This window comes from Syngnathoides biaculeatus, chromosome 19 (assembly GCF_019802595.1).
Source record: "Syngnathoides biaculeatus isolate LvHL_M chromosome 19, ASM1980259v1, whole genome shotgun sequence".
Lineage (NCBI taxonomy): Eukaryota > Metazoa > Chordata > Actinopteri > Syngnathiformes > Syngnathidae > Syngnathoides > Syngnathoides biaculeatus.
The window spans coordinates 7766622-7778101 of NC_084658.1; the positions used below are offsets into that span (position 1 = coordinate 7766622).

At 40.2% G+C, this 11480-nt stretch overlaps 1 protein-coding gene across 1 annotated transcript in view; it reads left to right on the forward strand.

The window, feature by feature from the left end:
- col11a1a (collagen, type XI, alpha 1a) overlaps positions 1–7236 on the forward strand; it is a 54219-nt gene extending 46983 nt beyond the window's left edge. The window contains exons 50-67 of the mRNA XM_061805629.1: positions 34–87; positions 311–418; positions 569–622; positions 807–860; positions 1283–1336; positions 2280–2333; positions 2450–2557; positions 2948–3001; positions 3207–3260; positions 3900–4007; positions 4716–4769; positions 4852–4887; positions 4975–5028; positions 5112–5358; positions 5934–6046; positions 6274–6342; positions 6591–6824; positions 7065–7236. Of these exons, the coding sequence (XP_061661613.1) occupies positions 34–87; positions 311–418; positions 569–622; positions 807–860; positions 1283–1336; positions 2280–2333; positions 2450–2557; positions 2948–3001; positions 3207–3260; positions 3900–4007; positions 4716–4769; positions 4852–4887; positions 4975–5028; positions 5112–5358; positions 5934–6046; positions 6274–6342; positions 6591–6824; positions 7065–7211 (1656 nt within the window). The 3' untranslated portion in view covers positions 7212–7236. The remainder of the gene's footprint in view (positions 1–33; positions 88–310; positions 419–568; positions 623–806; positions 861–1282; positions 1337–2279; positions 2334–2449; positions 2558–2947; positions 3002–3206; positions 3261–3899; positions 4008–4715; positions 4770–4851; positions 4888–4974; positions 5029–5111; positions 5359–5933; positions 6047–6273; positions 6343–6590; positions 6825–7064) is intronic.
- The last annotated feature ends 4244 nt before the right edge of the window (positions 7237–11480 follow it).

The window sequence follows — 11480 nt, forward strand, 5'->3', positions numbered from 1 at the left end:
CATTTTACTTCACCAGGTTGTTTCTTTCTCCAGGGTGAACAAGGTGAGGCTGGGAACCCCGGACCACCTGGAGAGCAAGGGACTGGGGTATGTGATCTTTATTTTGTATGCAGCACAATGGCATGAATAAATTAATAAATACCGTTACTGTGTGGCCACATTGAATCAATCAATAATACTGCAGTATTTCAGTCTTGTGAATACTTATAGTTGCAATTGCAGGCTGATTTTAATCGTGTCCTGTTCCAAACATAACATGAGACAAAATAAAGTATTGGCGTTATACATTTTATCGCCTCAAATATCACAGGGACCCAAAGGCGAGAGAGGAGAGAAGGGCGAGGCAGGACCTCCTGGTGCTGCCGGACCTGCCGGTGCCAAAGGACCCCCAGGAGATGATGGTCCAAAGGGTAACCCTGTAAGCATTGCGAAAGGGCTACTTGATTTATGACCTCATAAATTAGACCCAAAAGATTTTTTTTGTTAATCATTTGTGATCGCATGCTGATGGAATACATGCATGGTCTCTTTTTATTCAATGAACCAACTTGTTTGTCTCTTCCAAAAGGGTCCCGTTGGATTCCCAGGAGACACCGGTCCTCCTGGAGAGCCAGGGGTTGCTGTGAGTACTGAAATCCTTGGGCAAAATTCCCAGATTTGAAAGTGATTTTGTTTTTTAATTATGCTATATACTGTATATACATATTGATTAGGCTGTAACAGGCTTTCAGTGGGGATTATAATTTAAATTACAGGTAGACAATTGCTTCCATTTTTTACATATCTAACACATTTGTATTCTTTAGGGCACAGACGGAGAACCAGGAGAGAAGGGAGAAGATGGTGAAACTGGTCAAGCAGTAAGTTATTAAAACCTTGATGGAGGGGTTGAATCTCAGCTCTGAACCTCCTGTGTTAGTGTTATTACGTTTTGTGATACTTTTAAAGCCCCTGCATTAGCAGCATGTACTTGGGTATGCAGCACATGTGCAGTACCTTTTAATGATAAAACTTTATTTCTTAGCTGAGACTTTTTTTTCCACATTTAACGCTCAATGTTTTAAGACTCCTGCACTTAACATTTTGAATTTTTTTTTTTTTGTTTTATATGTGTACTGTGTTTTCCTTCTATATCGTAGTTCATCGTCCACCACACGCTGTGTCACGGTTTTTAAGAAAACATTTTTGTTGTTTTTGTTTTGTCTTTATAGCACAGATTTTATGATGAATGGAGGTTTACTGCACATTAATAAAATAACATAACCTCTATGCTTATCTCTAGGGACCTCCAGGTCCATCAGGGGAAGCTGGCCCACCTGGCCCTCCTGGAAAAAGAGTGAGTTGATGATGATTATACTGTTTCTGTATGGCACTGGTGATAATCCAAGTTTGCATCTTAAAATGTATAGATGAGTTATATAAATGAATTTTTATGAATGCTTTCCAAACCGTGTCGTTCCCGAGCGAATGCGAGCGCCATGTATTTTTTTTAAATAAATTGAGGCAGCGTCTGTTGTCGTCAGCAGCTCAGTCATGTCGCGCTTGCACTTAAGCTCGGGTGATTCATTTTCATTAAAAATTTAAGTGGGGATAACAAAGGTAGAGATTTAAGGGGCAAATGCAGCTGTGAGTTGGGGGAAAAAAAAAAACGCTCCGAAGCCTGATGGGAAATGAGCGTTGAGATTTGAACTTCAGGAATCATCAGAAACATTTTTTTCTCCCTACACAGAAGAAATAGAAAAAGGCTTATCAAGAAATTGAACCTTGATTCCTTTAAAGCCTCTTGAAAATGAGAGCCATTGCGAATGTGACACTTTATTGATTCCCCGCTGCTGCCTGAAAGTTGGGCCAAAGGGCCTTCATATCGTGGATGTGGAACCATTTCTAACAGGATACACTTTGTGAGTTGCCTAAAAGAGTGTAAAACAGAATAAGCAGGTCTTTATTTTTGGTGGTTATGTTTTTTGGATTGCTAATGTCAGTCTTTTGGGAATCCTTGTCAAATCATTAGCGCTACTATACAAACCTTTAATCTATACTCGTGTTTATCCAAAATAGAATCTCTACTATTTCACAAATTACATATAGAGGGTTCTTCAATGTGACAAATGATCCGGCATCCCTCCACCATGCACGTTACATTCTAAATTTAATAATAGCAATGTCTTATTTTTGGTGTGGGTAAGTTTAGAAGAGTCATACAAGATCAGCCACTTGTCTGGAAACAAAGGCTGCATAATAATGTCCATTACTTAATATAATTCTGCCCTCCTTCCCAGGGACCTCCAGGAGCTGCTGGTGCCGAAGGCAGACAAGGAGAGAAGGGCGCCAAGGTAACAAATTCTTAATTATATTTCTTAGTTTAATCTGGCATTGTTACATTGTGACTCTTTACCAACTAATACAAGGTTTCCACATTTGGAGCAACTTCCTGTTTGACTGTTTACAGGGTGAGGCTGGATCCGAAGGTCCAGCGGGTAAAACAGGACCTGTTGGGCCTCAGGGACCTGCAGGAAAACCTGGTCCAGAGGGTCTACGTGGAATCCCTGGCCCTGTTGTGAGTCAACAACAAATGAACCCATTTATACTCACACCCACAACCAATAACAAGCAACACCCAGGTGCAAATGTTGACTGTAGTTTAATACAAATTCGTATTTCTTTTATGGACAACAGATGAACCGCCTGATTCATTGATTGTGAGGAATTTGTTGTTGATTAACGAGCATTTCTTGGATGCAATTTTGGCTGTCGATTCAGTCTTGACTAGTTTGCCGCCCACATAAAAATAATATAGGAATAGTTAATATAATGCTAAAACTTCATGAAAAAATTGTCAAACAATAGAATGAAAAAAATACCTTTTCTGGACACAGAAAAGGAGGGAACTTAGAAATCCAAAGACTCCAACGTTGGCTTTTTTTTATTATTATTTGTATTATTCCAGGGTGAACAAGGACTTCCCGGGGCTTCAGGACAAGATGGCCCCCCTGGACCCATGGTTAGTATATCACTATATCATTTTGGAAAGAGGGTATTGAAGTTTGAAGTATCATCTTCATCTTCATTATTTCAGTAATACTGTTTTTTTATTATGATTATTTTCACCCTGCTAAATTCTCTACCTTCCAATCTGTTTTTCAGCTTTTATTTTTTTTAACTCCAAGTGGCCCTGTTTTCACATTTCAATTTCTACTTTTGCTCAGGGCCCCCCTGGACTTCCTGGTCTGAAAGGTGACCACGGCTCCAAGGGTGAAAAGGTGAGTGTTTATCAGCGTTATTATTATCTTCAATAGAACATTCACAAAAGAAAAATATAGCATCCATATGCCGTCATAAACAACTTCCACAAAATTCGCATGTCTTTGAGACTGTCCAAAAGCAATTTATTTCAGAGTAAGAAATGATCTACCTTTTATTACTTTTGGGGGGCCACAAGTGGCTATAAAGGGAAAACTCTTAATGGGATTCAGTAGTGTGATGTATCACTCTAATCGTATTCTCGCTCCCTCTGCTGAATTTGCTGGTAAAATAAAAGCACTGAGGATATTGTGACAGCCCACATTACTCCATCAAAATTCTCTCCCACACACTTGACACGATAGCCCAAGACGAAGCAGTTTAAAAGCCCCGTGTTCTGTTTTGTAATGTTTTAAATGCATAGAGTCTGTTTGGAGCATACCAATTTTAAAACCATTATGGTTATACAGTGCTTCAAACTGGTCTTACTTTATATGTAACAATATTCAGGGATTTGAATCCTAATTAAATAGCCTCCCACCCCTGTGTGTACTTGTCATATTTTTTGGTGGAAAGAAAGCAATCATAGCCTTGGCTGACAAGCACAGCTTTAAAGAGCGCTTTTTTTTTCTCAATGTGCTTTGAAATTTCTTTTTCAGGGACATCCAGGTTTGATTGGTTTGATTGGACCTCCTGGTGAGCAAGGAGAGAAGGGAGACCGGGGTTTGCCTGGACCCCAAGGCTCAGCTGGTAGCAAAGGAGACGGTGTAAGTGGTTTATGACGAAATATACATGTTAATGACAAGCCTGCCAAATTTGAATGAATTAAAAAAAAAAAGGCAAGTACATAAAGAGCCTTTAATATTAAGCTATTCCCATAGCTATGTCCCTATATCTTCATCCTGATATGCTTGATCTGGGAAAATATATCTCCTTAAAGTCCCATGGCTGGAATACTGTATAACCAACTGAGTCATTGCGGTACTTAGCCAAGAGCTAGCTTGCAGGCTAACAGGTTTCCAGATGCAGAAGCCTGAATAACACACAATGCATAACAGTGAATTTAAATAACTACACTAAGATGTTCTATAAATTGTGGCATCCAGGAAAGATGCATTTTTAGGGTGTGGTCATAGCTAGCTACCTGCATGCTGTAGAGTTAAAAGTATTTTTAAATGTGCCTGTCAGCATGATCTGATATATTACTCAGTATCCATGATTCATCATTGTTTTAAATTAAGCTTAAAAGTAGAGAACTCATCTTGAAGTGTGCCCAATTTAACAGTTTGAAGAAAGTATCATAAATGTATTGTACATAACTCACAACACGTTTATTGTAAGCTGACATCCCTTCTCTGTCCATTTCGTATTCTCACCATGCACTAATATAGTTCATAATTCTGTCATTACTCAGGTACCACAGTCATACTCCTCATCTTCACTGTTTCGTTAATGTTATTTCAACTTTTTGTTAGGGTATCAGTGGATCAGCAGGTCCTCTGGGTCCCCCCGGGCCTCCTGGTTTACCTGTAAGTCTCTTCATTGATTGCCTCATTTATATTTCCGTGGAGTGAATGCTAAAATTATGCCCCGATGTCCGATCTCGTTTAGGGTCCTCAAGGTCCAAAGGGAGCTAAGGGTTCATCTGTGAGTGCAATCTTCTTAAATCGGGTTGAAAAGATCAGACCGTGATACTATGTTCAGAACATAGTTCACATGATTCATGTCTTTCAGGGTCCAGCTGGTTCTAAAGGAGACACTGGAACCATTGGTCCTCCGGGTCCACCTGTGAGTAAATGAGAATCGTCCAGTTGCATTGTGTTTTAGTGAAGAATAATTCACATTTTAGACATCTATAACACACACCATAGGGCCCACCGGGTGAGGTCATTCAGCCCCTGCCCGTCCGCTCCCCTAAGAAGACCAAGCGTTCCAGCGGCATGCAATCCGATTCAGCCGGTAATTTTATGGACTACGGCGAGGGAATGGAAGACATCTTTGGCTCACTCAATAACCTTAAGCAAGATATTGAGCGCATGAAATACCCCATGGGCACGGAGAATAACCCAGCCAGAACCTGCAAAGACCTGCAACTCTGCCACCCGGAGTTCCCTGATGGTAGGTCCAAAAGGGAACAGGCTACACAGTGACGGTTAACACATTTACCGTATTTTCCGCACTATAAAGCGCACTGGATTATAAGGCGCACCTCCATTGAAGGGCCTATTTTAAAACTTTTTTCCATATATAAGACACACCGAAATATAAGGAGTAAGTTTTGCAGAAGAAGCATAGGCTTTGTCGAAAGAACCGAGCTCACTTAGCAGTGTACATTTCACATTTTTTTTAAGCTAACGACTCAGCCATATTTCATGTATTCTTGTAGCAAGGACAGGAAAGAGTACCATTTTCAGATGTTGCTGTAAGTAATGAGGACAGTGTCCTATCCACACATAGCAGAAATCAGGGAGTAACTGACACCTGCCACTGATGTTTGTCATTGCCTATAGATGCCACAGTATGGCTCCAAAGCATTTTTTTCTATGACACAGGCTATGGCCTGAGTCCCTAATGAGGTGCGTTAAAACAATTGCATTAGCCTGTAATATCTTTAGACTATTTCCACATCTAGTGGTGCACTACTATGTTTTGATATGGCTGTCATTTGACACATGCTTTTTGATTCCTGTCAGGTGAATACTGGATTGATCCAAATCAAGGTTGTCCAGGGGATTCTTTCAAGGTTTACTGTAACTTTACTGCTGGCGGAGAAACCTGCATCTACCCAGATAGCAAGTCCAACGGGGTAATTAGCTTTAGTTTTACACGCGTGACTCTTTTCTCTGAAATCTTATCGTTGTATATCTCATTAGCAGACTGTGCCACACACGGAAAGCCTTCTGCCCCAGGGCTAAAGGACTCAGACCCGATAACAAGCAAATGCAAATGAGAATCATTTATTTGAACTAACACAAAGAAGTGTATTTTAGTTTCTCCACTCCAAAAAAATAGTGTCTTTCCCTTTTTCCACAGGTCAGAATATCTTCATGGCCTAAAGAGGTTCCTGGATCATGGTTCAGTGAATTTAAACGTGGTAAAATAGTAAGTGTTTTCTCTTTCTCTTCATCCCTCAAGCTCCTTCTGTCATATACAAAACAAAAAAAGCTCCTGTCAATATTGAAACAGGACCATAAAATTTGTTCCATTCCACGACATAAATGTGAAGCGATGGTCAGCATATGCAAGTTGGATGATAAAATCCAATCTATAATATTCAGTTTTCAGACATGTTTGCAAGGTTGAAAATTGGCAGATTGATCACTTACTCATGGACCTGGCTCTCTCCACAGCTTTCCTACGTGGACTCTGATGGCAACTCAATCAACATGGTACAGATGACCTTCCTCAGACTACTGACCGCCTCGGCAAGGCAAAACTTCACCTACAGCTGCCACCAGTCTGTGGCATGGCATGACGCCACCACTGACAGCTATGACAAGTCACTGCGCTTCCTCGGAGCCAATGATGAGGAGATGTCCTACGATAACAACCCTTACATCAAGGCCCTCTCGGACGGATGCGCGGTAAGGTCCCTTTACTTTCAATTTTGGACTCTGAAGACCCGGGTCCAGTGCATCCACACTGCAAATAAGTCGAAAAGTAATGAACACAATTTACAAGAGCTAGCTTTGGTTGGCATCCGCTAATGAGCAGCAGACCATGCTTGACTTTTTTGGCCTGATGTTATGTTTTAGTTCCGTTGACAAAATATTTCTTTTTCGGGCTGTTTTTGTCTAACCAGCGTCTCTTTCTCTGTGTTCCAGACGAGGAAAGGCTATGGAAAGACTGTGATGGAGATTAATACTCCCAAAATCGATCAGGTTCCAATCATCGATGTCATGTTGACTGACTTTGGGGACCCAAATCAGAAGTTCGGGTTTGAAGTTGGCCCCGTCTGCTTCCTTGGCTAAATAAAAATGACAAGAAAAAAAAAGGACTTGATGGGGTCAGCAGAGAAAGTCGAGTTGAGGCATCCCTAACCCCCCAACTCCTCCACCCCCCACCCCCACCCCCACCACCAACACTACCCCAGGCTTTTCTATGCCACATGCAAGTTTTGAATAAGAGATGGTGTAGCAAACATGTCCTTTCCATGTATGTATGCGTAACCCGGGAGAATACTTGTTGCCCTTGTAGGGCTCGAACCAGATGACTTAACCCCATCACGGAGCAAAAGGTGAAGGACATTTGAAAGCTTGGCAGAGGAGGTCGATTCGAAGCAAGCCGAGCCAGGCGGCGGTCGGACGACGCAGGTGGATACGGACCTCCTCTCTGGATTTCTCCAGGTGCTGTAAGAAAATCAATGGTGCTTGTTCAAAAAAAAAAAAAAAAGAAAAATACACTCAAAAGGAATATAGCGGTGCTAAGAAAAGGAAGAAGGTATATTTTGATAAGAATAAAAACTGTAAGTATTGTGTACATTATAACTGTCATTTCTCAGTCCACTTTCAAAACTTGCATGTGTTCCATTCCGCTTCCGGCTCCTTTATTTCCGCAAAGGAATCCACGTTTGAATTCTGCTTTTGTTCTGCTTACCAAATACTGTGTACCTTTTCACAAGGCAAATAAAGTGAGCATCCAAACAATTCTCCATTGCCAAATTTAGACGTTGCCCTTTGTATATATTGACACTCCAAAGCTTGAGGTTCTTTGTCCTGGTGACCGTTAGTGAAACAACAACACGGCGACATCTCCCACTAATGTTGTGATCCTGTGCTTAGTAGCAATCATGGCATTCATTTAATTAATTTAATTCTATTTGTTGTTTTTTTTTTTCTCTGTTTTGTTTTCTGACAGGCCTTTAATTTTGGTTGTATACCTCAGACTTTCTTGATAACCTTTTAGGATGCAAGGATGTTATACCCTGTATATACCTTGTCTCAACAATTAAGTTTATATATTTTGGGTGGGGATTTTTTTTTAAAGAGAGCGTTCCACAACCGCTAGACATCCACTGTTCAAACCCGTCTGTGAATGCAATGAGAAGCCCTTAAGGTTTCTTTTTTGTAACTAAAGAGAAAATGTTTTAATGTTGCTTTTTATAGTTCAATTAAATATTAAAACTGGATTCTAAACAACAGTGAACTGCATGTCTCAGTGGTTTGTGTAAAAAAAAAATGCCTTTGAAGTCATAGTCCACCTACTGTTCATGTCAAATGCTTTATATCGAGGATATGTTACGTCAACTTTGGGCAGGTGCAATTCCATCTCTCTTGAAACCAATAAAGTTCCATCTTCCAATATTTTCCTTTCATTCTTCACACACGGAAACATGAATGTCACCTTTTAGTTTTCTTTGGAGGCAATAACTTTAATAGCTTTTTTTTAATGCCTGTTCCACAGACAACCACCAACAACTTAATATTGTCAACACAAAACAGCGAATTGCTGCACATAAAATGTGAAATTATGGGTAACGTTCCACTGGAGGTTGATAAGTGTGCCTTCACATCTTGGCACACGAAGCTCGTTATGTTTTAGCGTTCACTGCCAAAATGCCCATTTCAAACGATAATGATCTCACATCCCAAAATCATGCATGGTAGGTTAATCAATCAATAATATTACAGTTGCTAAGATGTATGATAGCTACAGTATGATTTCGCCAACAGTGTGACGATATGTGGATTATATTCGAATTTCCCAGGGAAGGTGATTATGAATGTTCTGTCTGGTCAGAAAGTGGATGACGGGTGAGCACATTATATGTTTTACAAGATAATAGATTTTGTTATTTATTATTTAATCAGCCACTTCAGCAAAAACACAAATATTGACTCAATAAATCTTGCACCCAAGTGATACCACCATGATTATAACCATTCTGAATACTGTTGCTAAAAATAGATTAGTCTGCTATATTGACGAAACGATGACACAGGCAACTCATCAGTGGTTCACATTAATTCAAAAGAGACAAAAGTTTTTCAGCAGCTCTAAATTTAACCAACAAGAGACAATTTTATACAACATTTGTTGCAGACAGGACAAGATTGGCTGCAATAATCATAACTATTGTATCTGTCACCTCTGTTTGCATGATTTACACTTCATCGATCATCAGTGTCCTTTCATTCTGGAATGATAACTAAGTATAGATGAATAATACACTTATAATAATACACTGACACATAATACACTGAATACACTAATACATTTACAATAGATTAGACAACTTTAAAATGAAAATCAATCAGTCATTGTTCAAAACCAGCCTACTCTATGGTTTATCATGCCAACAAAAGCGACTATATCAGAGTAATCTGAGAGCAGATTATGTAAAATTGATAATACATGAAACTGATTATTGCTCAGATGACTCGGACTGTGTATAGAGCTTGTACACCTACGTCGTTGAAATCACGTGACTGGCCATATTGCCGGTCGAACAAAGCATTGTTCAATTCTAAATCTGTTGAGACGAAACGAAAATGTCTTATAGCACGACGCCCAGAGTTTTGTCCTATACCGTTAAACAATTCGAAGGTGATAATAAACGAAGGTAGGTGGAAAAATGAGAGGACTCTTGTCATAGAGGACCATATTTAATGCCGAAGTCGATGTTTTCGCCGATAAGAAAGTTGACCGTTAACCCGCTTCTGCTTGTCTTGGGCATGTACTGTATCTGGTGAGTAAGTCATCGAGATTTACGCGGAAGAGTTTGAAAGCGAAGAAAAGTCTGGACGCAAACAAATACTTTGTTGCTGGATCTGTTCTCAATGAAGAATAAATCCCACATAGTGATGGAGCCATTCAGATTTTTTCAATAAAAGTACCAATATTTAAATAAACAACCCCTGGTTTTACACAAACTCGCATTCAGTAACTATGATTGGAAAAAGAAAAAAAAAGACAGCAAGTCGGCTCCTCCGTACACAAAGCGTGTTGCAGCCACACATTAAAATCCGGTAAACCTCTCTGTGACAGATGTTTTTTTTTTTTTTTTTTTTTTTTTTTTAAATAGGCATTGTTTTCAAATGAATCCAATGTGTATTGAAAAAAAGAAAATAAACCACTGGGATAGGCTTCAGCCCCCGTACACGGAAGCCTTTTACAGTCACACAACCTACGTAACATCACTGTGACCGACGTTTTATTTTCTTTTTTTATATACGCGTTGGACTCATTTGAGAACAATGCATATTGAAAAAAAAAAAACGTCTGTCGGGGAGAGGTTTACCGAAGATTAACATGTGGCCGCAACACACTTCCGGGTCCATTGAAGATCTCTTTGAATATCTGTCTCGTCTGTTGTAACAACCAATAGCACAACAAGTCTCGGGCAATGTGTATATTCTGCTCCGGTTCAATCTCCCCCACACTGTCGAGCAGCTCTTTTTGATCGTCAATATGACACTGTGAAAATGGTGACGTCACGAGCACGAGCTCAATAGTATAGATTCCTCAAAGTGTGACACGAGCACCACGAGTGGTACACAGGCTCCCTCTATCGGTACCTAAAACAATCACTGAATTAAATGTTCAAAATGTGCACAATGTTACACAGTTGCTTACATTAGTAAGTAGTACACCTTTTAGGAATATAAGTGCGTAGGCCTTGTTCGCTACTGTGTTACTGTTGCCACGATGATGGCACTTGGATAGCAGAGTGATGTACTTGGCGTAAAACAGTTGAGAACATTCACACCTACAGACAATTTAGACTCCTCCATTCACCGACCAGCTTTTTTTTTTTTTAATGTGGGAAAAAGCAGGAGTGGAGCCTGGAGAAAACATTGTAAACTCCATACATACGTAGGATGGATTGAGCCATGTTTCAAACACTGAATTGTGTGCTCACTCACATACTCACTGCTTGGATACAGTACATTATTCCATTTATAATTAATTAATTAGTAATAATCAATCGATCGGTCAAACAGACCCGACCAACCTCACAGCAGTACTCTATGACTCTCCCTCTCTCTGCCTCCCTCGCCCCTCACCCTTTTAGTCTTTTCCTTGGCTCTCACTGACTACCAAGGAGAGGTGGGTGTGATGCCGGTGAGCAAACGGACATTTATTCTCAAGCAGAGCTCTCTTCCAGCTCTCTGCGCGCTCCAAGGGTCTTAGGGGGGTTAAAAAAGAAAGGGGGGAAAAAAGCCCAAGCCGCTGTGGGGCTGCATGTGATGAAGGAGGAATACAGCTCAGAGCAAAGTGGCTGCACACAGGCAGTCAGT